General features: G+C 53.5%; 12 protein-coding genes and 1 non-coding gene across 13 annotated transcripts; 5 read left to right on the top strand and 8 right to left on the bottom strand.

The window, feature by feature from the left end:
* The first annotated feature begins 92 nt into the window (after positions 1-92).
* On the top strand, positions 93-2,565 carry BO80DRAFT_3258 (catalase/peroxidase). Its single transcript, XM_025715161.1, has one exon. It carries the CDS (start codon positions 212-214, stop codon positions 2,462-2,464), a length of 2,253 nt encoding a protein of 750 aa, XP_025580529.1. The 5' UTR covers positions 93-211; the 3' UTR covers positions 2,465-2,565.
* Positions 2,566-2,707: 142 nt separating this feature from the next.
* Positions 2,708-4,156, top strand: BO80DRAFT_450948 (flavin monoamine oxidase family protein; the record flags this gene model as incomplete). Its single annotated transcript, XM_025721847.1, has 1 exon — positions 2,708-4,156. One exon carries the CDS (start codon positions 2,708-2,710, stop codon positions 4,154-4,156), a length of 1,449 nt encoding a protein of 482 aa, XP_025580528.1.
* A 442-nt stretch (positions 4,157-4,598) lies between these two features.
* On the top strand, positions 4,599-5,344 carry BO80DRAFT_460436 (uncharacterized protein; the record flags this gene model as incomplete). The annotated part of the gene is made up of 1 exon (XM_025722393.1): positions 4,599-5,344. One exon carries the CDS (start codon positions 4,599-4,601, stop codon positions 5,235-5,237), a length of 639 nt encoding a protein of 212 aa, XP_025580527.1. The 3' UTR covers positions 5,238-5,344.
* Positions 5,345-6,066: 722 nt separating this feature from the next.
* On the bottom strand, positions 6,067-6,138 carry BO80DRAFT_t9. The gene has a single exon. It is a non-coding gene; the product is annotated as a tRNA-Ala (tRNA).
* A 283-nt stretch (positions 6,139-6,421) lies between these two features.
* Positions 6,422-8,190, bottom strand: BO80DRAFT_395771 (MFS transporter; the record flags this gene model as incomplete). Its single annotated transcript, XM_025717328.1, has 4 exons — positions 6,422-6,770; positions 6,824-7,070; positions 7,128-7,738; positions 7,787-8,190. 4 exons carry the CDS (start codon positions 8,188-8,190, stop codon positions 6,422-6,424), a joined length of 1,611 nt encoding a protein of 536 aa, XP_025580526.1.
* A 524-nt stretch (positions 8,191-8,714) lies between these two features.
* Positions 8,715-9,958, top strand: BO80DRAFT_470127 (uncharacterized protein; the record flags this gene model as incomplete). Its single annotated transcript, XM_025723063.1, has 4 exons — positions 8,715-9,017; positions 9,307-9,354; positions 9,422-9,439; positions 9,502-9,958. The coding sequence occupies 4 exons, from the start codon at positions 8,715-8,717 to the stop codon at positions 9,820-9,822; spliced, it is 690 nt and encodes a 229-aa protein (XP_025580525.1). The 3' UTR covers positions 9,823-9,958.
* An 834-nt stretch (positions 9,959-10,792) lies between these two features.
* Positions 10,793-11,523, top strand: BO80DRAFT_3220 (uncharacterized protein). Its single transcript, XM_025715142.1, has one exon. The coding sequence runs from the start codon at positions 11,052-11,054 to the stop codon at positions 11,451-11,453; it is 402 nt and encodes a 133-aa protein (XP_025580524.1). The 5' UTR covers positions 10,793-11,051; the 3' UTR covers positions 11,454-11,523.
* Positions 11,524-11,529: 6 nt separating this feature from the next.
* Positions 11,530-12,894, bottom strand: BO80DRAFT_420493 (lactate 2-monooxygenase). The gene has a single exon (XM_025718379.1). The coding sequence runs from the start codon at positions 12,798-12,800 to the stop codon at positions 11,595-11,597; it is 1,206 nt and encodes a 401-aa protein (XP_025580523.1). The 5' UTR covers positions 12,801-12,894; the 3' UTR covers positions 11,530-11,594.
* Positions 12,895-13,206: 312 nt separating this feature from the next.
* On the bottom strand, positions 13,207-16,005 carry BO80DRAFT_395767 (putative endoglucanase; the record flags this gene model as incomplete). The annotated part of the gene is made up of 6 exons (XM_025717327.1): positions 13,207-15,029; positions 15,083-15,136; positions 15,181-15,421; positions 15,466-15,664; positions 15,710-15,854; positions 15,906-16,005. 6 exons carry the CDS (start codon positions 16,003-16,005, stop codon positions 13,207-13,209), a joined length of 2,562 nt encoding a protein of 853 aa, XP_025580522.1.
* Positions 16,006-17,952: 1,947 nt separating this feature from the next.
* Positions 17,953-19,006, bottom strand: BO80DRAFT_370731 (uncharacterized protein; the record flags this gene model as incomplete). Its single annotated transcript, XM_025716461.1, has 3 exons — positions 18,607-19,006; positions 18,519-18,555; positions 17,953-18,467 (listed from the first exon to the last, which is right to left on the bottom strand). Coding segments are annotated over exons 1-3 (762 nt in total), but the record flags the coding sequence as incomplete, so codon positions are not given.
* Positions 19,007-20,323: 1,317 nt separating this feature from the next.
* Positions 20,324-21,187, bottom strand: BO80DRAFT_430569 (uncharacterized protein; the record flags this gene model as incomplete). Its single annotated transcript, XM_025720706.1, has 1 exon — positions 20,324-21,187. One exon carries the CDS (start codon positions 21,185-21,187, stop codon positions 20,324-20,326), a length of 864 nt encoding a protein of 287 aa, XP_025580520.1.
* A 421-nt stretch (positions 21,188-21,608) lies between these two features.
* BO80DRAFT_440073 (uncharacterized protein) lies at positions 21,609-22,127 on the bottom strand (the record flags this gene model as incomplete). Its single annotated transcript, XM_025721108.1, has 1 exon — positions 21,609-22,127. The coding sequence occupies one exon, from the start codon at positions 22,125-22,127 to the stop codon at positions 21,609-21,611; it is 519 nt and encodes a 172-aa protein (XP_025580519.1).
* Positions 22,128-23,030: 903 nt separating this feature from the next.
* BO80DRAFT_3167 (amino acid transporter) lies at positions 23,031-25,152 on the bottom strand. The gene is made up of 5 exons (XM_025715080.1): positions 24,759-25,152; positions 24,663-24,709; positions 24,565-24,618; positions 23,476-24,520; positions 23,031-23,431 (listed from the first exon to the last, which is right to left on the bottom strand). Exons 1-5 carry the CDS (start codon positions 25,044-25,046, stop codon positions 23,261-23,263), a joined length of 1,605 nt encoding a protein of 534 aa, XP_025580518.1. The 5' UTR covers positions 25,047-25,152; the 3' UTR covers positions 23,031-23,260.
* Between the last annotated feature and the right edge of the window lie 639 nt (positions 25,153-25,791).

The raw sequence follows: 25,791 nt of genomic DNA, 5'->3' as shown, positions 1-25,791 counted from the left end.
CCCCGGATTGGACCCTAATCCAGCAGGACGCGGGGTGTGTAATCGGCGCATTCTGGCCAGTCCGTGCCCGGGCGTGTGACCGGGCTATTTTGGGCAGAGAGGGGTCGTATAAGAGGGCGTTCTCCGCTGTCCTGGACTGCATGGCATGATCATCGTCTGATTTCATCATCATCATCATCATACAACAGCTGATTGATATCTTACATCTATCATGGGCGAATCCAAGTGTCCCTTTCAGAAGCGTGGATCCGCCAATATCGGCGGTGGAGGCACTCGCAACACCGACTGGTGGCCTGATCAGTTAAGACTCGACATCCTTCGCCAGCATTCGGCCGCGTCGAACCCCCTCGCTCCTGACTTTGACTACACCGCCGCGTTTAACAGTCTCGACTACTATGTGGTCAAGAAAGATCTCAATGATTTGATGACCGACTCTCAGGACTGGTGGCCCGCGGATTTCGGTCACTATGGTGGCCTGTTCATCCGCATGGCCTGGCATAGTGCCGGGACCTACCGGGTCTTTGATGGCCGGGGTGGTGGTGGCCAAGGGCAGCAACGGTTTGCGCCGCTCAACAGCTGGCCCGACAATGCCAGTCTGGACAAGGCTCGTCGTCTGCTGTGGCCCATCAAGCAGAAGTATGGGGCCAAGATTTCCTGGGCGGACTTGATGCTGCTGGCCGGCAATGTGGCCCTCGAGTCCATGGGCTTCAAGACCTTTGGGTTCTCTGGTGGCCGGGCGGATACCTGGGAGGCGGATGAGTCGGTCTACTGGGGGGGTGAGACCACCTGGATGGGCAACGACATCCGCTATGCTGATGGCTTTCCGGGTGTCACCAAGCATGGAGCTCTGTCTGGAGATGAGCCAGCCCATCTCAACATTCATACGCGCGAGCTGGAGAAGCCCCTGGCCGCATCACACATGGGCTTGATCTATGTCAACCCCGAAGGTCCCGATGGCAAGCCCGATCCGGTGGCCGCGGCGCGCGATATCCGCACCACCTTTGGGCGCATGGGCATGAACGACGAGGAGACCGTTGCCCTGATCGCCGGCGGCCACAGCTTTGGCAAGACCCACGGCGCGGCCCCCTCCGACAACGTCGACGTCGAGCCGGCTGCTGCCGATCTCGAAGCGCAAGGACTGGGCTGGAACAACAGCTACCAGACCGGCAAAGGTCGCCACACCATCACCAGTGGTCTGGAAGTGACCTGGACCAAGACTCCGACGCAATGGAGCCACGAATTCCTCCAGTACCTATTCCGCTTCGAGTGGGAACTGACCAAGAGTCCGGCGGGGGCCAGTCAATGGCAGGCCAAGGATGCCGACGACATCATCCCGGATGCCTACGATGCATCGCAGCGCCACAAGCCGAAGATGCTGACCACCGATCTATCGCTGCGCTATGATCCCATCTACGAGAAGATCTCGCGGCGCTTCCTGGAGCACCCGGATCAGTTTGCCGACGCCTTTGCCCGCGCCTGGTTCAAGCTGCTCCATCGCGACATGGGCCCCCGCACCCGCTACATTGGCCCGGAGGCCCCGACCGAGGATCTATTGTGGCAGGATCCCATCCCGGCGGTCGAGCATCCGCTGGTGGATGCAGCCGACATTGCCAAGCTGAAGCGCACCATCCTGGACACGGGGGTGGAGGGATCCAAGTTGGTGTCCACGGCCTGGGCCTCGGCCTCGACCTTCCGCGGGACCGACAAGCGCGGCGGTGCCAATGGCGCCCGGATTCGTCTGGCGCCGCAGCGTCAATGGGAGGTCAACAACCAGCCGTGGCTGGACGAGACCTTGTCCACTCTGGAGCGCATCCAGCGGGACTTTAACGGTGCGACGTCCAAGAAGATTTCCCTGGCCGATCTGATTGTCCTGGCGGGCTGTACGGCCGTGGAAAAGGCCGCTCAGGATGCCGGTCACACCATCACCGTTCCCTTCACCCCGGGCCGAACAGACGCCACCCAAGAGCAGACGGACGTCGAGTCCTTCTCGCACCTCGAGCCCGTGGCCGACGGGTTCCGCAGCTACGGACGGTCCACGACCCGGGTGCGCGCAGAAAAGTATCTCGTCGACAAGGCGCATCTGTTGACGCTGACCGCGCCAGAGATGACGGTCTTGGTGGGTGGTTTGCGCGTGCTCAACGCCAACTATGATGGCTCGGCCCATGGCGTGTTCACTTCCACCCCCGGACATCTGACGAATGACTTCTTCGTGAATCTCCTGGACATGGGCACCGCGTGGAAGGCCACGGATGCGGCCCGCGATGTCTACGAGGGCACGGATCGACAGACGGGCGCGAAGAAGTGGACGGCGACGCGCGCGGACTTGGTCTTTGGCTCGCATGCGGAATTGCGGGCAGTGGCCGAGGTATATGGTAGTGTGGATGGACAGGATAAGTTTGTTAAGGACTTTGTGGCGGCGTGGGATAAGGTGATGAGTTTGGATCGGTTTGATTTGAAGGCGTAGCTGCGTGAAGTGTATATGATTATGGATGGACTTGCTGCATGAATTAGTATATATGATTAATGGATGAATTATTTGGACTGAGGCTACAGAGACACCCCAATTCTGCTCGACCAAGTCACCAGGCAGAGATCATAATGGTGTGTTGCACAATGCAACTTCCCGCGAGTGACTTGTCGGCAGGTTTCCAACACGGTCATATATATGGAATCCCGCGAGGGTATCATCCCATCAACCATCTACAACATGCATTTCCATGCTTTTCTTCTCGCGGCAGCAGCAGCAGCAGCAGCCATTCCCCTGGCCGAGGTCGACGTCGCCATCATCGGCGCCGGCCTATCCGGTCTGTCAGCAGCCAAAGACCTCGCCGCAGCGGGCAAATCCTTTGCTGTCCTTGAAGCCCGCGACCGTGTCGGAGGTCGTGTCCTGAATGTCGAACTCCCCGGAGGTATCGTCGAAGAAGTCGGTGCCGAGTTCGTGGGTCCGACTCAGGATCGGGTTTTGGCACTAGCTACCGAGCTAGGATTATCCACCTATCCGACCTACAACACGGGGAACTGCACGTTGCTACGAAATGGCACCGTCACCAATTACCCCTGTGATTTGGGCAGTGGTGGCCTGCCACCGGTGAGTACGGAAGCCCTGATCGAGCTGGTCACCCTGCAACAACGGTTCAATACCCTAGCCGCGGAACTGGACGTGCGTGCGCCGTGGAATCACCCCAATGCGTCAATGTGGGATAGTATCACGCTAGGGACGTTCATCGCATCGCAGCTGAGTCTCTCGGACGCGAAATTCCTCATCGATACAGCGATTACCGGAATCCTGTCGACGGAGACGAACGAGCCCTCGTTACTGTACATGTTGGCGTATATCGCTGCGAGCGGGAATGAAACAACCCCAGGGACACTGGATCGGTTGATCGGAGTGACTGGCGGGGCACAAGAGCGTCGGATCCTCGGAGGGACACAGCTCATTGCTTTGAGATTAGCGGAGAAACTAGGGGGAGAGAATATCCATCTGAACAGTCCCGTTCGGAGGATCCAGCGCCACAAGGGACGATACACGGTCATCTCGGATCGACGGCAACTCACAGCCAACAAAGTCATCGTCGCCATGTCGCCTCCCCTGGCAGCACGGATCGCATACGACCCCCCTCTCTCCCCCGGCCGAGACCATCTCACTCAGCGCATGCCCATGGGCTCCATCGGCAAGGCGATCGCCATCTACCCGACCCCGTGGTGGCGCGAGATGGGTCTCAACGCGCAGGCCCTCGCCGATACGGGTATCATTCGCATTACCTATGATAATACCCCCGTGGATGGGTCCTTCGGAGCGATTATGGGATTCATCGTGGCGGATGAAATGCGACGGTTGGATAAACTGAATCAGAGTGAAATCGAGGGGCTAGTCACGCAAAGCTTGGTGGATATGTTTGGGACAGAGGCTGCGCGTCCGACACAGGTGATTGTCCATCGTTGGGATCTGGAGGTGTATTCGCGTGGTGGGCCCGTGGCGTATGCTCCCCCGGGGGTACTGACGGATTATGGTGCGTCTCTTCGTGAGCCCGTGGGGGGGATTTACTTTGCGGGAACGGAGACTTCGTTTTATTGGGTCGGGTATATGGATGGGGCGGTTCGCGGGGGGGAATGGGTGGCTGCTGAGGTTCTTCAACAGTACACCACTAGCCAGTAACTATCTAACACTCTCCTCAATATAAGCACTAGGTGCAGATTGATAGCGTTCTCTTGATGCGGAAGTAAACTATAAAAATATACCAAAAGTTATCCTGACAATGCTCAGAGTGAGAGTGCGAAAGTGGGTGTCCCTCCCAGACGCACTTGCCATATTCAGTAGATGCAGATAGTCTACTCTGAGTATATAAAAACAAGATTCTCTCTATCCTTTCCTTTCTTCCTTTCCTCCTGCTATATCACATCATATGAATTACCACTTGTGATCACATTCATTGACATATATACTACCACTCAATCCATACCAAGTGCCCGTCACGACATTCGTACCTACCTGTCTACCTTACCATTCCAGTAAGATCCTCCACCAACCACAAATTCACTCGCGATCACTAATCCCAATAGACAACCCCCCCACAAAGCATCAACCCCACCAACCCAACATGACCATCTCCCCCTCCCCCGCGAAACGCCGCAGACTCTCCACCCCGGATCCCACCAGATCACCCACCAAATCCCCCACCCCCTCCCTCTCCTCCGCCCCCCCCCTCTCCCCCAGCCACAGCTGGAGTTGCAGCTGCAGTCAAAGCCACTCCTCTACCTCCTCCAGCATCGACGAGCAGCTGAAAGAAAGCATGGTCGCTATTACCATTGCCTTTCAGCGTCTGCGGGGACAAGTTGAACGGAATCGGAAGCAGATGGATCAGTTGATGGTCAATTTGGATGATTTGGAGATGCAGTTGAAGGTGATTGGGTGGGGGTTTGGGGGTGGGGAGGGGGTAGATGTGAAGGTGGAGGATGAGGATGTGAAAGTGAAGTTGGAAGATGAGGATGTGGATGTCAAGTTGGAAGATGTGGATGTGGATGTCAAGTTGGAGGACGTGGAGGAGGAAGATGAGGATGTAAAAGTGAAGTTGGAGGATGAGGATGTGAAGCTAGAGGATCTGGAGGAATTGGAGATGGATGTGGAGGAATCAGAGGTGGATGTGAAGCTAGAGGATGAGTGTTCGGTGTGTTATTCGCAGGGAGACACCAAGGGGGATGGGTTGGATGGTGTGCAAGACAGTGTGGACAGGAATTAGTTTCTTACTCTTACGGGGTATCATTAGTTGGCATTAGCACTTGATGGTGCTCTTGAGTGGTGTTGGATTGGTCTGCTGAGCGCTGTCTCGTTCAATGTGCTTGCAGCTGTGAGTATTAATAGGATGATTCTTAGCTGGATGCAGAATAAATAGCATGTCCTTGAGATCTTCCATCAGGATATCAATCTCCACGGAGTAGTTTATCTAGCACGTCGATGATACCAGAAAACCTGATGAAGCGGGAACAACACTGCTCGTATACTTGAATATAATCTAATCATCAGACTCATAGATAATCACCACCATATGTTCTTTCATCCCTCACTCCATTCAATTTTCCTACTAGATACAGGACAGACTAGTAGTACTCCGTAGTAAGGGAACTATCGATCTAATGATCCCGCTGAAGTGGTCGGACAGACAGGTGGTAGGTAGGGAAGTGGACCGACTACACCTGCAGGGAATGAATTACCTCTCCTCTCTTCCTTGTTTGTCTGTTCTAGATGTCGGTTGAGTGAGGCTAGACTATTTTTGTTCTGTGATGCATGGCGGAGAATTTACCTTGTTTTGACACAATTATTGGCTTTTGCAGATCCTACTCCGTACATCAAGGATGGAATACTATATGTCAGCTTTGGTGGAAGTACCCAATATTCTACTGTGTCTATTAAGGATGATTATTCGGCAGCTATAAAAAGAACAAAGCAAAATAAACACAAAGTAGGACAGGACACACACCAAGATAAATAAGTCAAGGCAGCGATAGATAAGTTCCCACCCCACACGACGGATATGGCAAAAGAAAAAAGGAATGAAGGGATGATGGAGCTGGAGCTGAAGGGGATCGAACCCTTGACCTCTCGCATGCAAAGCGAGCGCTCTACCACTGAGCTACAACCCCAGTTGCTTATTCATATTCTCATGGATATGAAATTGCTGTGCTGGGTGATTATCTTCGTAAGCAAAACAAGGAATAACTAAGACATTGGATGTGTCTTATCGATTTATTGATTTACCGTATCGTAATAACTAGGAGTGAGTGGTATCGGTCGTTATATCATTGTCGTCATCTATCTATCATCCATGTACCATGTATCCATGTATCCAGTCACGCCATCAGTCATAATATGGTATCCCAACCCACAATAATTAGAAGAAAGAACCCCAACCCCTACCAAGCATAATCATATAGCACACACCGAATCATCCCGATCCCCCGGCCCGATCCCCCTCCTGCGCACCGAACCCACCGCAATAATCAGCCCCAACCCCGCCAACCCCGCCGAACACCACAACCCCGTGGCATACTGCTGCGCGAGATCATGTCCTTTCTTAATATCCACTGCCTCGGTGACCGCAGCGGAAATGGCCAGTGCTACACCGGACCCGATCTGAAAGGCGGTGTTGAGCATCCCCCCGCAGAGACTTTTCACGTTCACGGGCACGGTGGTGAGGATGGCGGTGCTGGTGGTGACGAAAATGAGGGAGACGGCGGTGATGCTTATGAGGGAGGTGGGGAGGACGTTGATCCAGCTATCCTTTATTAGTATTGTAGGGATGGAAGGGAGGGATGGGGAGGGGCGTACAAGTTTGTTTCCGGACTGGAGGTAATGGCGCTAGGGATCGGGGCTACCACGGTTAAAACCAGCCCCGCAATGAGGGTATATTTCCCGTTGATGTATTCTAGGGCTTTTCCGGTGCCCATGGATGCGATGAAGCCGATTACCCCCATGGGCAGGAAGCGAATGGCCGTTTGGCCGGCCGAGAGCTGGTCGACTTCTTGGGCCATGAGGACGATGTAGTAGATTACGTTTTGGTAGCTGCCGTAGCAGGCTGCGTTGGTTAGTATAGGTTGCTGGACAGGGGAAAAGGGGGGGGGGGGGGACTCACTGAATCCCGCAATCCAGAGACCCGCAAAGTTAGGGAGCTTCCATAGTCCCAATGGCATCAAGGGATAGGAAATGTACTTTTCCCAGAGGGTGAACGCGACCAGCAAGGCCACGGCGAGAATCAACAACACGAGGATAAATGGCGTCCCCCAGCCGTATACCCCCCCGCTGGACAGGACAAACTGGAGCAGAATCAGACCCGCTGTGGAGAGCATCGCCCCCACGTAGTCCATCTTGGGCTTCTCCTTGCCCGCCCGGTTGTCTTGAGGGAGAACGATGGCACCGAGGATCCCGAGGGAGCCGGTGATGATGACGATAAAGTAGAAGATGTAGCGCCAGCCGAGAGATGAGGTAAGGAAGCCCCCGAAGATCAGTCCCACGCAGAACCCAACGGTCCCCGACGAAGCATAGATGGATAGTGCACGGGTTCGATCCAACCCGCTGAAGTAGGCGCTGATGATTCCGATCGCGGACGGCACTGTCAGCGCCGCCCCGATGCCTTGAAGACCACGAAACACGGTGAGTTGGATAAAGGACTGCCCGAAGCCAATGGCCAACGTCCAAATCGACAGCCAGGTCAACCCCAAGCACAAGATCATCTTCCGTCCATAGCTTGAAACCGTCAGTGTGGTCCACTGAAGTCAAGGGATAGATACTCACCGGTCGGACAGGACGCCCGCAAGGAGCAAAAACCCACCAAAAGTAAGGGTATATGCGGAGATCATCCACTGGAGGTTGGTGTCAGACACGTCAAAGGCCTCTTGAATCGACGACAAGGCCACATTGGCACTGGTCATGAAGACATTGTCGAGGAATTGGGAGCCCGACGTGACCAGCAAGATCAGGGCACCTTTCCATGAAGCCAGACGACCAATTTCCGGACAGGGGCCTAATTCCGCGAGATTCTTCTCTTCGGTCGGGGTGGCCAGACCCGAGGAAGGGGTACAATTGCCGAGCGAGGAGCCCGGACGAGAGAAAATGGTAAACTGAGGAAACTTTGCCGGGACGTCGCCGTCCACGGACGACGGCGCCGGTCGACTTCGAAAAACGTCGAGAATGGCCATGGCTGATCTGGAGGACGAACAAGAGCACCGGCCGGGTCATTTTAAATAGTAGATAGCGGGGGCGCAAGGAAAAGTCTGTAAAGAATCTGAGGAAAAGTGGGTTTCGTGCTGCGATAGACTTTCCCTCGTCCAGACTTTCGGTCGCGCTCCGCACCTGTGCCCTAATTTCTGGTGTTGCAGGATGTCTTCATCGATTGCGCGTCCAGGGTCACTCCTGCGCTTGTTCGCAGTGTCACTCCTGCGCTTGTTCGTCAATAGCGTATTAATAGTCATTCGGCTGATCCCTGTGGCATGTTGCACTGTGGTGGACCCATGCAGAGTAGGTAGGCCGAGTCATATTCCATAGAGCAGTTCACATGCTTGCCACGGTGGATCGCAGTATTGAGTACATGCAATGCGTAGATGACATGTGGTCTGTGAAGGGATTCGTCTGGGATGATCGGCTGTCGATGGTCTAGAAGGATTAACATTTGGAATCTCACGCACTCGATGCTTATTCAGGCGGTGTCGCAGCAGCCACAATCATGTTCCGGATCAACCGTCGGGAACTTCCCTGCTTTGATCCCGAGACTTTTAAGTCGTCCCGTAATGATCGACAATTAGCCAGTATCAATGCCGAACTATCGGGCCGAGAATCAGCGTTCAAAGTCTGCGGTGACCAGAGCGACCGCTTTTTGATGCTGGCGTTAATCTCCGGATTGCGTACTCAGGGGGAGTGGTATGCGGAGCTTCGTCATGATCTTCGGATCACCGTTGAGCCCGCAAGGGCGGGTGTCAGGATCCTACCTACCTACCTACGTAACCCCAGTAAAACAGATCAGAGCCAAGTTGGTCGAACACCAGACTGAGGAAATCCAACGATGCTGCTAGTACTGATCTGCCGGATGTGATCCATGTTAAGCGGGTCAAGCTCAGCCTGATGCTGGATCAATAGTGCAGCCACATTGGCGCTAGTCTATCATGCAGCTTCGTCTTGTATCATCGTAGCTCAGTATCAGCTCAGCATCGCAGTATCAGCAGCATCCTAGTATCAGCAGCATCCTAGTATCAGCCAGGATCATGACGTGTCCTCCATGCTAGATACTGCCGTGTTGATCTAAGATTGTCATGTCTCAGATTCCTAAAGGGATCGATCCCACAGGCACCAGGATTCCAATGCTAGGAGTAAGTGAAAGACCAATCACTGACAATCCATCTGGTGTATCACAACTCCACCTACCCTATATAGTAGGTAGTGACAGATGCTTTGGTCAGTGCACCTGTTCCGTGATATCATGACTGCGCGGTTGTTAGATTATTCTGAATCAATAGTATTCAGTTGACGTTCAGCTTTATCCCATGCTTGCTGTGGTTTATGTTTCACAGGCACGCGCTTACGCGTTGATGCATGCTGTAACGCGCGTCTCGGTTGCATCATCTACTGGTAGTTTGATCAGTACTGCGGGCAAGCGACAGTTGCCTCGCTCTGATGATGGCGATGGCGATGCTGCAGTCACTTATCGACACCACTCCGTTAGTACATATAACCAACAATATGATGTTATCACATGGGTGCTGAGTACCGGATGGCGGAAGTGGGGGACCGACAGGCGAGGTGGATGCATTCGGTGGTTGGGGCGACGGGGATCGTAAATAGTGTTTGCAGGTGGCGATATGAAGACACGGTGACTCAGTCAATAAAGCATGGTGAGTTAAAGTGCAGCGTTGAACAAACATTGATAAATCTCCTCCAGTTGATGCATTGATGCATTGAGTCTGTCTACTCAACTGTGTAGACTGTGTAGACCGTACAGTCGTGATCTCCAGCGACTAATTGCAAGCGTGGTGGCATTGATCCGATCCACTCGTTGACCCACTGTGGCCACTCTGGAAAGTGGAATCTGGATCGACCGGATCAAGTGGATACTCGACGAGAATATCAGCATCTCAATACTTTGACAGTATGCAGCGACCGAGCAGAGTTGCCAGGGAGTATCCAATTCTTCCTCCTTCACATGTTTATCTGCTTCTGATTATCAGTTTCTCTTAGGGCATCTATGCTCCGAGTTGACTTCTCTGGATTTTTGACATAATTCGTCTCAATGGAATTATCGTTGACAACGAGCGACATGGTTCGATTCTTGAACCTGAAGACAGCACATCCGTTATACATTGGTTCTATCGAAGAATGCCTTTTCGACTATCGGTATCCAGACAACAAGGCAGCTTTGTCAACTTATTATCACCGCCAGCTCTGACCAGCGCTTCAGTGGAATTGAAACATCCAGACGATGACTTGAGAAATCTTGATGCTCTGGGTAGAGGCACAGATGGCTTCAAGAATCAGAGAAGACAGAAGAAGTAAAGGTATTGTTCCTTCCTTCTCCATGTCCCCATCTATATCTCATCCATCTAAACCGAGCAACTCAACTTGAAACCATCACACTCTTTTATCAAGTATAAACCACATTATCAAATATCAACACATTCCTATCCATGTCCCTGTCCACGTCCGACACCGCTCCCTTCATCTTCTACCTCGTCTGGACCCCCCACACCGCCTACATCTTACAACTCCTCCACGTCGCCAACCCCACCCCATCCAACCCCATCATCAGTCTCAACAGCGCCACCATCCGCCAAGTCGAGTACCGATTCGCCCCGACGCCCGGATGCTGGTCCCTCAACGGCCGACGGCTCGTCTACACACAGCACCCTCCCAACGACGGCGTGGTCTACTCGGCCCAGAATATGGGCCACTTTCTTCAGTATATGCGGCGCGTGCATGGCGAAGAGAACGTGGAGTGGTTGGGGGATCCGCGGGGGGTGTATGATAACCCCCCAAGTTCCCTATCTTTACATTCTCAATAGTAAATGATGCCATGCTAATCGGGTATGTTAGGGCCGTCTTCCGCCACTACTTCCGCTCCCGATGTCCATTTTGTGCGCGAACGGGGTGGATCGCGCGATCGAATGAGCGGCTGCGGGTACATTTCCCGGAGTTTCATGGGGAGTCGCGACATAAGGTGGCGTGTCCGGTGTGTGTGGGACGGGAGTTTGCGAAACGGGATGTGGATTATAGTACGTATCTGGAGGGGATTGAGAGGGATCTTGATGATCATCCGGATATGGAGCCGGAGAGGAAGGTGAAGTTGGAGAAGATTATTGCGAATGTGACAAGGTTGCGGTGTCGGAGTGTGAATGTTGCCCGGGCGTGGATGGGGTTGGGGGTCGTGGATGAGGGGGTGGAGGTGTGGAAGGCGAGGGAGAGGGTGTATGATTAGATGCAGCTGTGCTTCTTATGAAGTATACGCTGATGCTCGTTTTGAGTCAGAATCAGTCAATTATAGAATAGAGTATTGCACATCAAAAAGTATGTATTGATTAGCTAGGTGCTCTGCATGAATCCACCCTGTATAATCACTTCAAACAACATCCCACCTCAAACACTCGTGATTCAAATCCCGTTTATCCACCGACTTCACCCCCGCCAAATGCAACGTCAACTGCACCTCCCCCATCAAACTCCGCAACACATGTCTCACGCCCTCCTCCCCCCCAATCGCCAACCCATACACATACGGCCGGCCCACGAGCACCATCTTCGCCCCCAACGCCAACGCCTTCACCACATCCGCACCACACCGCACCCCGGAATCAAACAACACCTCCACCTCCCCGCCCACGGCATCCACAATCTCCGGCAACACCGTCAACGACCCCACCCCGCCATCCAACTGCCTCCCCCCATGATTCGACACCACAATACCCTGCACGCCATACTCCACCGCCAACCTCGCATCCCTCACCGACTGTATCCCCTTCAACACAATCGGCCCCTCCCAATGCTGTTTCAAAAACCCCAAATCCTCCCATCCATGCGACTTCCCCGGGAAAATCATCCGCGTCCACTCCCCCGCCGCGGTACCCATATCCTCCTCTACTTGTCTCCCCCCATGCGTCTTCGCAAACCACTCCCGGAACACCGGGTCCGAAAACCCCGCTTCCACACCCACTGTATCCGCCCTCAGAAACGGATTATACCCGTTATCCATGTCGCTCGGGCGCCAGCCCAGAATGTATGTATCCAGGGTGACCACTAACACGGTATACCCGGCTGCTTTCGCCCGTCGGAGTAAACTAACCGTGATGTCGTTGTGCTCGTTACTCGGCCAATAGAGCTGGAACCACCGCTTTCCATCCGCGCCATTCGCCCCGGCCACATCCTCTATACTTGTGGCGGTCGCGGTACTCAATGTATACGGTACCCCTAACCCCGCCGCTGCTCTCGCGACCGCCTTTTCTCCTTCCGGATGGAAAATCGTCTGTACGCCTACCGGTGCGATGGCGATCGGGGACGCGTATTCCTCCCCGAAGAGCGTGGTGGAGAGGGACGGAAAATCAGAAGGTATCAGACGCGATGGGATGATCGACCAGCGTTGAAACGCGGCGCGGTTTTTGTGGTCTGTTTCGTGGGTTCCCGCGGAGCCGTGCACGTAGCTGTAGCTGTTTGCGGAGAGGCGGGTGCGCGCGAGGGACTCCCATTCGGTGGGCTGGAAGGTGATGGCGGGTTTTTGGTCGTGTAGGCCGTGGGCGTAGACTTCGGATTGGTAGGTGTGGGGGTCGGGCATTTTCGTGTATAGTTCGTAGGTTGTGTGGGATGTGTGGTGGGTAGGGAGGGTGGTTAGGGAGGAAGGGAGAGTTATATGTAGGGAGGTAGTAACCGGTTTGTTTGTAGTTGTTATATCATGGAGGGAGCTGGGAATGGGTATGACGACATGGAGCATGATATCAGGATCAGGGTTCGTGGGGCGGTTCAGGCACGGTCGGAGCCAATCAGATGATGAGTAGGATCAAGCTTCGGATGGATGCCGATGCTTTTTGCCTCTACGGGATTTAGTACAGGCTATCCTCGATATAATTCCGCTGTATCATGCCATTTCTGAAATACTCAATACTATCATCCTATCTCAACAGTGGACAAAAACAGCTATCCGTCAACCCTACGGATACCCCCTATTCAGTTCATCCATCATACTATGTAGCATACTCACACTGCGAATAAAACGCATTCTCATACGTGCAGGTATATCCACTCGGACACGCCGTCGGGCCGGTATATCCACTGCCTCCGCATTGGCCGTATGCCGTGCTGGTGCCGGTGGCTGTGCTGCCCGTAGTAGTCGACGTAGTTGCACTACTCGAGGTACCCTTGGTTGTCGTGCTGAGGGTCGTCGATTTCGAAGTAGTAACACCAGCAGTACTCGTCGACGAACCCACCGTCGAAGAACTCGATGCTGTACTCGAACTCGACCCCACCTTCACCGTCGAACTAGCAGCGGCAGTGGCAGTGGCCGTAGCAGTGGCACTCGGCACCGTCCCACTGGCATCCCCATAGAAAATCCCCCTCCCATTCGTCCCCACGAAAACCCGTCCATACGTGGCCAAATCCCCATTCACAATATTCGCCGACGCAGCCCCAAACCCATAACTACTATCGGAAATCATCTGCCAATTGACACCTTCATCTTCCGTCTTATACAACCCCGTCACACCATCGATCGTGAAGAACCCGAAGAGCACCGGGTAGGCATCATCAGAAGCCGGCTTGCCGAACCCGAAGCTCCAGCCCTCGGTACAGCCGCTGCCGATCTGCGTGAAGGAGTTTCCGGAGTCGGTGGAATGGAAGAGGCCGGTGTCGGTGGAGGCCCAGATGTCGCCTGCCGCGGAGGGGTGCGCGCGGAGGGCGTTGACGGTGGTGCTGGCGCCGAGGGTCGTCGTGGCGGTGAAAGTCGCGGCGGTGTCGGTGGAGAGGTAGAAGGTGGCGCCGGAGGCGGCGTAGAAGAAGGTGTTGTTGGCTTTGTCGGAGGCGATGATGGCGGAGGCGGGGAGGGAGGCGACGGTGGCGAGCGTGGCGGAGTTTTGGGAGCGGAGGACCCCCGAGGAGGTACTCAGCAGGATGGTATCCGCGTCGGCGGAGTAGGCGACTTGGCCGGTCGGGGTGCTGGAGGTGGCGGCGTAGTCGGCGTACCAGGTGGAGCCAAAGTTGGAGGATAAGGCGAGGGTGGGATCGGTGTCGCTGGAGCCGGAGCGGACGATGTTGGCGGGTTTGTTGCCGGCGTAGTCGATGCCGTTGGTGCTGCTGTAGGTTGGGGTGTGGAAGTATTGGGAGGGGGCGGTGGTGAGGGAAGTGTGGTAGAAGCCGCAGTCGTCGCCGACGGCGGAGAGGAGGGCGGGACCCCCGGGGGGTGTGATGAGGCCGAGGACGGCCATTTCTTCGATGCCCACGGCGAGGGATTGGACGGTTACGTTGTGGGAGGTGTCCCATTTCAGGAGATCATGGCTGCCGTAGATGGTCTCGCCGGTGCCGTAGAGCCAGTGGTTGGAGTCGAAGGGGTCGATGGCGAGGGCTTCGACCATCCAGCCGACGCGGACGGGGAATTGGTCGGTGGAGGTATCGTCTTGGAGCCATGGGGCGTTGCTGATGTCGTAGGTGTAGTAGTAGTCGATGCTGGGGTAGCCGTTCCAGGCCCAGATGGGAGACCAGGTGGCGCCGGAGTCGAGACTGCGGAAGATCAGCTCGTCGGGCCACCAGCAGTTGAGAGCGGCCACCATGATGGTGCCGGGGACTTGGAGGTCGACGGCCAGTCCGCCGTAGCCGTAGTAGGTGTCGGCCAGGGAGGTGGGACTGATGTCGGTCCAGACGCCGCTGGTGATGTTGTACTTGTGGACGGTACCGTTGGTGCCGTCGTAGGGGCCAGCCCCGTTGGCATACGAGATGTATAGGGTGTGTTCCGATGGGGAGAGAATGCCCTTGTGAGGGAGGAAGCCGTACATGGGCTCGCCGGATACCCAGGCCCCTTGCTAGGGTAAGCAGGAAGAAAAGGGATAGACTAAGTAAAGAAAGACGTACAGGTTTCACCGGCATCTTCAGATACAAAGACGGACTCGCCCGTGTCCACCACACCTGATTTGTTAGCGAGAGCAGCCAGATTGTGGTAAAAGACTCACCAACGAAGATCCGTGGGGTCGCCGAGCCAGAAGAGCCCGAGGTCGAGTCGAACGTCACCCAGGCAATGCCCACCGGGTCCGATGTATAGGTCGAGCTCGCGTCTTGAATGTAGGTGCCGGTCCACGTGAAGGCCGTGACATTCGACCAGGTCTCACCATAGTCGGTGCTCTTCCACAACCCGTGGCCACTGCGGGCGCCAAAGTACAAGATGCTGTTGTCGTTGGGGTCCACGGCCAGTCGCTGGGCCGGTCAGCGGAGCCGTGGAGCGAAAAGAGGGAGCTTACCTCGCCCACGCCACGCCCGGGCATGTTGCCTCCCACTTTGAAGGGTAGCTTTGTCTCCGCCCAGGTATCTCCCTGATCGGTGGAGCGCAGAATCGATCCGTCGTTGGGATCCCAATCGTTGGTGTACATGCCCACGGCCACATACACCCGGTCGGTATCGATCGGATCGGTGGCGATAGCATCAATACCCCAGTCATGCCTGGATCGTTAGCATAACTCTACCCAAGGCAGGGAGGGGCCTTACCAGTTGGAGTTGTTGGCCCAGTCCATCAATGGGGTCCAGGTATCATCCGAGTTCAGCCGGTAAGCCCCGCCAATATCGGTGCGAGCGTATGCCACACCTTGAGCCGAGGGATTGAACACGATGCCTGGGGTGAAGCCTCCGCCACCTGAATGTTGTTAGTATGTAACAGATTGAAGACACATTATGTGGGACATACCTCCGGTGACCACATTCTTCCAGGTATACGCCTGCGAGGCAGCCCCGTGAACCAAGTCCACGAGGTAGCCGGTGGCAATAAGGGCTACTGTCTGCCGCATGATGTTGATGTCTGCTGGTGAAGTGGAAACACACGGTTTTTAAATATTGCCCCTGCAGCAGCTCGTGCGTGACATATCTGCCCTGCATTAGACCATGCCATGCCTGAACGGGAACGGACCGCTCTGCAGGTCAGATGAACTCGTGGTGCATCTGCAGAATGAGGCACTGCTCGGGATCTGGGCCGGGGGAGCCGAATAGATTGATTAATTTCGGGTGGATGAATGCGTGGCTGATTGAGCACGGAGGTGCCTCCGCAAGTATCACCATCTGACATTGTGTTAGTAGACAGTCCACTTTGACGTGAATTACCATCGACATGGTTGATGCATGTGATTGATACCTTCGTATCGACTATTCCAACTGGTATCTGCATGTAGCCACTTAATGATGCCGGTGCCTCCTGGTGTGGGAGCAGAGCAGAAGTGCCCCGATTGGTGGAATAACCAAATGCTGGGTAGGGCTATGGAGAACACCACGACTTTAGCATCTGCTCGCCTGCTATTGTCCAAAACTAGGACACGGTCGCGATCTGGCGGCAGATTGCACCATTCCTTAGAAATAATCAATCGCAGCTGCAACACGCGCCTGACGGCTCCGAGCATTCTCCGCCCGCCCAGCCTCGCTGACATGATGGTATCACCACATGACACTCCATATATCAGCCTTCGACCAGACCGAGGTTTCTGATTTTAACTGTAGCCCTGTCAGAACCAAAGCTACCCATCCGTGCTGAGCACTAGGATCACCTCGAGGATACCACTATGACCTAAGATTAAGAATAGATCCAACCCGATTCCTGTCACAACCCCAGATGACCGAACCCTCAACCCATTTGCACGCAATAATAACCCTATCGTCCAATCCTAATCAGCAAACCACCCCCACAGAACAATCACTAACAGCCTACCCTCCTTAGGCCAACTCCTCCATTTAGTCAAGTGGCCGTCGCCAATCCACCTACATCACCATCATAGAACCACCGCTCGTCCCTGTCATCACTCAACACTTAGTAAGCGGGTATAACTATGATCTCCCTCCACCCACGGTTCATCCCAACCTTAACCTCCAACCCCGTGGAGACTTTCTCCTGCTGCCTGGTCTGGTCCAGACCTTCCTTTCCCGAGTATGATGATTTTGAAGATCACGGATGAGCGGGGCGGGGGCGAATACGAACATGTCTGAACCACCTACCTACGGACTTGGGAATAGTAGAGGGTAGAGGAAGGGGGAGTTGGTGATCAGGGTGAATTTTATTGGACTGGGGGATGAGCGTGGCGGGTAGTGGAAGTTTAAATGGGACGATGGATCGATCGGCGGTTCGTCTTGTCCTACAATAGAACTTGTAGTTTGGGTTTACGTTTAGGGTAGGTCCAGGGTCTAGTTTGAAGGATCAGAATCAATTGGGGAGGAGAGAAGGGAAGGGAGGTATCTCGTTTAAGGGGGTGAGATTGGGTATCAGTTGATGAACTGGCCAGAAGAGAGGGGGGAAAGAAATTACAAGGGACATTTTACCATTCTTTGAGGCGGTCAATAGAATCCAGGAATCTATTTCCATCCTAAGTAGCAGACTATACACTCTCCTTCCCCCCATAATCCCTCATCTCCAGTCCACCTCCCTGCCCCAACAAATCCCGCTCCGTATCATTCGACCCGCGTCTTGTATCCTGCAACGTCGTCTCGCCATCCGATCGCTTCCTTCCAATGGCAGCAACATGCACACTCGCGCCCTTCTTCCAGCTCCAACTCCGACTCCGTCCGACACTCCACGTCCGGGACTTCCCACTCGAACTCCCCGTACTGCCGTGTCGAGTACCCAGAGCCTGGAAGAAGACTTTCACGGCGGGTAAACTGGAACAAGTCACGGCGATGTTAATCTCCATCATGGCCAGGATCCAACAGTACCAGACTTCCCAGCTGGCGTCGTAGGATTCGTAGAACATGCGGTAGACGAAGTAGATCCGGATAGCGGCGACCACGACGGCTAGATACCCTAATCCGAAGACCACATTCAGGAGGAGTTTCTGCTTCACTGGCATTTGGAGTTTCCAGCTAAAGATCGCCGGAAGAGTCGTGGTGATAAAATCCTGAGTGAGACTGATAGCCGTCGCGGCGATGAGGTGCGCGGGTTCGTTGTAGCAGCGGTATTTCTGGGTCAGGGCGTAGGTAGGGTCGATTTCCATCCAGTAGGCCGAGAAGGGACGACAGGAGACGAAGATGACGATGAGAAAGGCGATGTTGTAGGCGATGACCGAGGCGATGCTGAGGTAGATGATGGTGAGAAATTTGGGGGAGATGGTGGTGCGGTTGCCCATGCGGCGGTAGAAGAGCAGCACCGAGACTTTGACGAAGCAGGAGGCGAAGACGTAAAAGAGTTCTTCGGCGATGGCCAGCTTGCGTTCGCTGATGAGGTTGGGGAGCGTGTTGTCCCAGACGTGGTGGTTTTCGCCGTAGACGTAGGCTCCTAGGGGACGTTAGAATCGCTCCAAGTCGGACGGAGAGTGCATGGACTTACCCAGAGGGACGGCAATGTTGAGGCCAATGGTAGGAATCTACACCTGTTAGAAGACTGGCAAGAGAAAGCCTGGCAAGAAGCGACCGACCAGAGCGAAAGCGACACAAATATCATCCCATCCCCCCTGTCGCTGAATCACACAGCGGGCCCAGAGTCGGAGACTAACGGTGACCACCGCAATGCCTCCAAATATGGCGGCGAGAATGGAAGCCGCATGACTATGGGATTCTGGATCGGTGGTGTTAGGCGCAGGCCACGACTCGATGACCGAGAGTGGTGGATGGAGGCCCCCAGGCATGATGAGAAGAGAAGTTCAATCAGTAGAGAATGACTGTTCGCATGAGTGGACGGGTGTGCATCGAGGGCAACCATATTTACATACCCCGTGGCGAGCAGAGGTACTGTTTAGGGGCAATATGATTGACAGCCAACAATCTAACCATGACACTCAGACTGGCTCAACCGCCAATCGACCGCGGGAACCCAAAAATGGGTTGCCGGCAGGTGGGCCCAACCCTAAACCCGCGCCGATCAGGAGCGTTTCACGTTGAAACGCCCGCACGAACGACGCAACCCGGTGGTCCTGGCACCTGTCAAGTTGCACGGTGGGCTGATGTGGTGATGTATCTAATGCCGACCGGCCGAAGACGTTCAACTCCGGATTGATTGCAGGGTCACAGCATTATGCAGCTTGATAGATCAACCGTCTCCGATCGGTCCAGCAATTGGTATTCGGCCCTTGGTTCTGCAAACTTTGTCCGATGCTCGGCCGGGAGGATGCCAGTCAAATTACTAGGCTGGTTCATTGAACTTTCCTCCCGATCGATCCTATTATCGCCGCCAAATTCCGCGCCACCGACCCGTGCTCAACCAAGATCCTCCATCGTCTCAAAGTGGTCCCTAGAAGCCAATCACAATGATAGTCCGTTCAACAACCATGGAAATGGCAGAGCTACCGCCGGGAAATCCCCTGCCCTGCGAAGGGTTCCGGATGTCCGAGGTCATGCCAAAGCTTGTCAAATACTTGGCCGTAATCCTCCCCCGGCTTCGACAGCCGCCGGGTTTCACCTGGCTTTATCAGCTCCACCGACTCCAGCTCATGGTGGAGCCTGACACAATCTTCTGAATCCGGCCGTCTTCTAGCCTAATGTCGCGCGTCGTGTTTCTGTCGTTACCTGATACGAGCTGGCACTGATCAGATTTCCGAACAAGTTATTTCTAGTTCATGACATTCCTCATGGCGAGCATATGCGGCAGTGAAACAACTCCTAGCGGGCCGGCAGTTAATCTGAATCGCTGCAGTCGTTTCCCAACAACTATCAATCTCTACTTTGGCCAAATGTACCATGTGCGACATGCATTTTCGTGCATGGCACCTTGCTGGATCTGACCATGGGATGCGCGAGAATATCCACCTCAATACGGAGACCTGGGGGTCCGTATCATCTTGCTCGCTGCGAGCCATCTGACTATACTCTACCCGCGATGCACCACCCCCATCAACAGAATATATCGGAATGATTCCCATGGTGATGGGATTATTATGCCCGTGGGCAAGATACATTCGATGCAAGATGAATTCACCACATAAGATGTATACTGGTAGGATCAAAATCAGTCGAAGACACAAGGACCTGTCGCTTTAGATGGGAGAATGGGACGGGGTTCATGGATTGTATATAACGTACTCATATCCGGTATTCAAAATTCACATAGTTAGACAAGATAAAACGCCTCAACAAGCAAGGAGATACATCAGGGAGATAAATTCGACTTTTAAAATTATTATAGCAACCCAAGCACCATCACATATCCATCTCATATACCGTATCCAGCATCACTAAATCTCCGCACACCTCACTGACCCCCCCCTCACAAGAATAAAAACTCTCCAGATCACTATCCCCATCCTCATCCACACTCATCTCCCCACCCCAACTACCATCCATCAAATCCGACTCCCCATCAGGAATATACTCCGGCATCGGTGCCGAATCCCGCCACATAGCAAACTCCAAAAGCGAGCTGCTCATGGACGAATACCCCGAGTTTCCCACCTCCACCTCTGAAGAAACATCCAAAGTGGGATCCGATGTCGATGATGGTCTCCATTCTTCACCTTCGCCCCCTTGATTGAGGGGTCCATCCGGATAGTGTAAATCCACCCCGAATCCCGTGTTCGGATTGTTCAGTTCGAAAGAACCATTCCGGCTTTCTTCTATCTCATGAGGAGTGACATCTCCATCGATTCTCACGTCGGGATCTAATTCCGGTGGAGACATCGGCCATTCCATCCTCCCCTCCACATCATGAGAGAATGGATCATCTACACCCGTGTCAAAGATAAATACCCCCGAGGTGGATGGGATTCGGAGGATTATTATATCACATTGCGGGTGAGGGTCTTGACTGCTCGTGGTGGTGGTGGTGGTGGTGGTGGTGGTGGTGGTGGTGGTGGTGTCTTCGTTGGAATCGTAGTCATTGTCGGAGTCTGAATTAATCACGAGCGTCCAGTCTCGGTCTGGATTGGGATGGTCGTCGGGGGTATCTGGATCGTTGAGGGGTGGATCGGTAGTATTCGAGGGGTTTGGGGATGGCATGGTAGTTAAGGAAGAGAAAGAGGAAAGTATAGCATCCAGGATGGGGTGGTGGGGTATTGAGAATGGCATGTTGTTCGCTTCTTTGACTTGACGTATAGATATTGTATTCAAGGATAAAAGTAAGAGTAAGTAAAATGAGTAGATGGTGGTGCTGTCAACGATCGTGGTAGTTGATGTATAGAAACTGAGGAAGATGAGTGAAAAGAGGTCCTTATACTACGTGAAAAGTCTAACAGCAGCGGATAGACGTCAGAGGGTGTCAGTAGGGTGTCAGGGGAGTATCTATCCCATCATATGGAGGTGGAAATGACGCAATAGGACTTTTAATGGTCGATGTCATGTTTATACATGAAGAACGAAGACAGATGTATATAGAGAAGCAAATTCGCTCGTATATAGCAACCTATCTCCTAACTAGGATACAGATACCTGTTTATATCATATCATCCCAGCTATACCAAATACACCCGACACATCACACAGCACGCAACTATATCCAATCCCACGACCCATACAACAGATCCGTATTCCAACGCACCCACTCCTCCAAATCACCCATCCCATGACAAAACGGACAAGCCCAGGTAAATGTTTCATTGGATGCCTCCTCATCCGTAAAGTCATCCAATAATCCCAAACTGGATTCATCATCCGAGTGTGTATATGAGAGTGTCGGCATGTCCGAATATTCAGACTCGTCAAAGTCAAACTCATCACTGTCCACAAGTGTTGTGGCGTCGGAAAGAGTCGAAGAGTCGGAAAAACATGTAGTCATGGAGGCGATATCACTCGTATTATCTTCATCAGCTGCAGTATCGTCGACAGTTGTAGTATTGTCGATAGTGATTGTGTTGGGACTATGCTCACTAGCCATGACAGCCCCAGTATCCCACTCACTAAGATCAATATGATCAAGACCATGCCTGACAGGCGCTGCCAGAGGATCTGCCACAGGCTGACTCTGCCCTCCACCCCCGTACTCATCTACCCCATAAGCCGGAGAAGACATCTCCGGTGGCGCACCCGAGAGACCAGATACCATTTCCTCTATCTCGATAGCAGCTTCTATTTCACCCTCGCGCTCAGTCTGTGAGGAAAGACCGGAGATGCTAACTTCTTGGACTGTATGTTTGTGTTTTTTGGATGTTGGTATTCTTCTATTGAGGTGTTATTCTTAGATGAATAGATAATGCTGAAGTTGATGAGAAAATAAAGTCGGGTATAGGACGAGAAAAATTAATAATATCTGAACTAAATAGAAGAATACATCTACGACAACCTGACAGCTTAGCAGGAGACGTCAGACGGCGTCAGGAGTGAGTCACTCTTTCCCCATAAAACAGAAACGAAAGTAGTATACATCTGACGGATGCCAAGAGCCCAACAATAGTGGATTTTTGGGACGGACGTAGGCGGTGTTATGAATAGTTGTCGTGTAGTGCTCGGGGGGTATATAAGTCGTAGGGGATGAAGTCTGTTGTCTGTATGTCAACACCGATGAGTGATAACGATGTTGGTAGCAATGTGATCGGTGAATGGTCTTCGAATGCCTCAGCGATGATCGTTGTCGGACGTATCTTGCATAGCTGCAGTGACAATCAGGCACGGGAGAATCTTCGTGGCATCAAGCAAACAACAGGCCAGAAAACCAGTTCAATCAATGAAGTAGACAGGAACAGTTAATTTGAACAGTATGTACAGAAACAATCTCCTACCACACGACGGCTTCATATCCTACATCGGGTCACGAATCATTGCGGGCTGATCGGTCCATGTCGCAAGGGAGAATACATTGGGCTGTGTCGCTATAGGGCTGGTTGATGTCGCAGGTCGTAGTATTGGATACTCGTGGGAAGGTCAACCGGATGGCGCGAGGGATCGAACACTGGGCAAATATGTCGCTAGGAATCGAACACTGGCAGGTATGTCGCACGGAATCACACTGGGCAGGATGTCGCACGGAATCGATACGCTGGCAGGATGTCGCTAGGGAAGTGAACAGCATGGGCCGGTCGCTGGATCGGTGGGCTTCGGCTATAGATGGTAGCAGTAGGATAAGTCGCGTCCATCGCTGGAGCCGAATACGTGTCGCTCAGGGATCGAACATTGGGCCGTTGCAAGGGTTCGGGTATCGCTGGGTAGTCAATTGTCGCGTCCGTCTTTTTCTTTGGATCCGGGTTGGTTGCTTTCGGAGGCGGAATCTGCTACAACTGCTTCGGTCACGGGGCCATGGTAGAAGCGTTTGCCGCTGATGAACCAGTACACCAGGGCAAACAGCAAGACAAATACCAAGAACACGCAGGCGTAGTTCATCTGAAATGGGTCAGCGAGAGCAGGATGGAGGGGATGTCACTTACGTTGTTAGGCGTGACGGGACGCTCGGTGGGCAGGACGAAGATGATGCTGACGAACAGCGTCCATAAGCAGGCCCAGATGTTTACGGCTTTGCTGAAGATACCCATGTGCCAGGGTCCGGGTTTGAACTGGCCAAACACGAGCTTGCACAGGACGGGAATGCAGTAACTCCAGTCGAGGGCGATGGAGCACAGCGTGAAAACAGCGTCGACAGCAGTGTATGAACCTAGAGCAATCAGGTTGATCGCGATGCAAAACACCACGGAGATCCACACGGCATACAAGGGCGTTCCAGTGTACGGAGACACCTTGACCCAAACGTTGGAAAAAGGCAGCATGCGGTCACGGGAGAATGCAAACACAGTTCGACCCAGCGACTGCATCGCCGTGAAGCAGACAAACTTGATGATGATCAGAGCCGAGACGGTGAAGAAGATGGCACCGCCCCTGCCAAGGCTATTGTAGAACAGCTGTGCAACCGGTTGATCCAGCGGAGAGGCGAGAATCGCGTTAGGGTCGCCCATGCAGAAGCACAGAACAATGTTGAACAGAAAGCCAGCCAGATAGGTAAACAGCATGGCCAGGGAAATCGCCCATGGGGCCTTGATCTCGGGGTTGCTGATCTCCTCGGTGATGTGGGCCGTGGCATCGTAGTCCGTCATGGTCCAGCTCACAGACAGGAAACCAAACAGAAAACTGAACCCGATGGGCTTCCACCCGGTGGTTGCCTCGACATGGGTGAAGACGTACGAGGCATCGTGCTTATCGTCAGTCATGACCAGAAGCGCAATCGAGCACGCGACCAGAATGCAGACATGGAAAATGACATAAAACTTGGTCATCTTCTCCATCCAGTAGGTCGACAGCGAGTTCACCAGGCCGGTGAGAAAGGTCAACGCAGCCATCACACCCACTGTGGTGGTAGTTTTGATTTCATAATTATCGCCTTTGCACATGGCCACAATGGCAAGGAGCATTTGTGCTCCGCCATACTCCGACGAGGCCACACCGCAAATTTGTCCGAGAAAATTCAGCCAACCGGTCAACCTGCACGATCAGCATCATATCGATGAACGGCACGGGAATCTTACCAACTGATTGAAGGAACCCAATCGTGCGGAGCGAGCCGGGAAATAGTAAAGTACCTGAGCTGTTAGTCACGGGCCATTCTTGTGATTGGGACACTCACAGGCCTCCAGAGGTCGGATAGGCAGACACAAGCTCCGCGACCGAACACTGCACATTGTCAACCATTTGTATCACATTATGTTACATGAACACCTACCGCGATACACATGCAGCCGGCTCCCGAGATTAGCCAACACCAGACCACCGCACTGCTTCCACCCGCTTCCAGAGGATAGGACATGGTGGTCATGACCGTCGAGAACAACCCACTGATACTGACGGCGAACGAAAAGGTAGATAGATAGCCAAACTCTCGCTTGAACACAGGCTTGTAGCCAAACTCTGCAACAAGCTGGGTGTCGGCCTGGTTCGAGCCCAGACGGGACTTTTCGAGCTCAGCGGGGTCACTCATGGCCGGATTGGCGGTCGCTTTGAGGTCTGCCATATTGTTGACCGTAAACAGTGATGGGCAGTATGGGCGAGAAAAGAAGAATGAAGGCTGCAAGAAGAGGCAAATGTTTCTTAAGAAGAAAAATATTTTAGCATCCTTGCAGCCGTCAGCGAGACCAAATCCAGCCTAAGATGAATAAGGTATAGTGACACAACGGCAGGGCAAAGTGAAGTTGCGCGTGGGTGGGACACGAGATAACAAAGCTCAATGGCTGAAAACGAAAGCAAGATTTTCACCGAGGGGTCAGATCAGGTCGTGGAAATTACCCCGATGGGGCCCAGAATCCTGTCCCAACCGTGCTCGACTCCATGGGACTGGAGTACGGAGAATCAAGGGGAAGTGGGCTGGGTGGATCACCATGACATCCTGTCAATGTTTCCTGGTCCTTTTCGTGGGACTGCTTTGCTACACGCAGGTTAGTGAGCGCACCAGACGCTCGCTAAAGGCCCCGGCCACGCCGGTCTTCTTTTCCCAGAGGCTCCTCGCCTATCGTCGGCGCTGATTAGTTAGTCGGTCAAGCCACGACGCCACGTGGAACTTTCGTACGCTAATGTTCATCGCTCGGCTAACATTCCTTCACAGTACTTAGTCAATCGAAACGGTTGGGGTTGTAACTAGCGTACTTGTAGGTAGGATTCAGCTTTTCGCCGATGCTATTGCTAGAAGCAACGGAAGACGGCGGACAACGGTGCATTCCACTGATGGTGGGGTTCAGCTTACCTAACAGCTTACCGTGCCG

Source organism: Aspergillus ibericus, assembly GCF_003184845.1.
Source record: "Aspergillus ibericus CBS 121593 unplaced genomic scaffold BO80scaffold_1, whole genome shotgun sequence".
NCBI classification, from domain to species: Eukaryota; Fungi; Ascomycota; class Eurotiomycetes; order Eurotiales; family Aspergillaceae; genus Aspergillus; species Aspergillus ibericus.
The sequence above is the reverse complement of the archived record's forward strand: the minus strand, read 5'-3'. Positions and strand labels throughout refer to the sequence as shown.

Coding starts and splice junctions, on each gene's coding strand:
- BO80DRAFT_3258 (XM_025715161.1), top strand. CDS start 212: ATGGGCGAATCCAAGTGTCCCTTTCAGAAGCGTGGATCCGCCAATATC.
- BO80DRAFT_3220 (XM_025715142.1), top strand. CDS start 11,052: ATGCTAATCGGGTATGTTAGGGCCGTCTTCCGCCACTACTTCCGCTCC.
- BO80DRAFT_420493 (XM_025718379.1), bottom strand. CDS start 12,800: ATGCCCGACCCCCACACCTACCAATCCGAAGTCTACGCCCACGGCCTA.
- BO80DRAFT_3167 (XM_025715080.1), bottom strand. CDS start 25,046: ATGGCAGACCTCAAAGCGACCGCCAATCCGGCCATGAGTGACCCCGCT. Junction 24,619..24,662: donor TATCCGACCTCTGGAGGCCT/GTGAGTGTCCCA, acceptor CTAACAGCTCAG/GTACTTTACTATTTCCCGGC. Junction 23,432..23,475: donor GTCCCGTCACGCCTAACAAC/GTAAGTGACATC, acceptor GACCCATTTCAG/ATGAACTACGCCTGCGTGTT.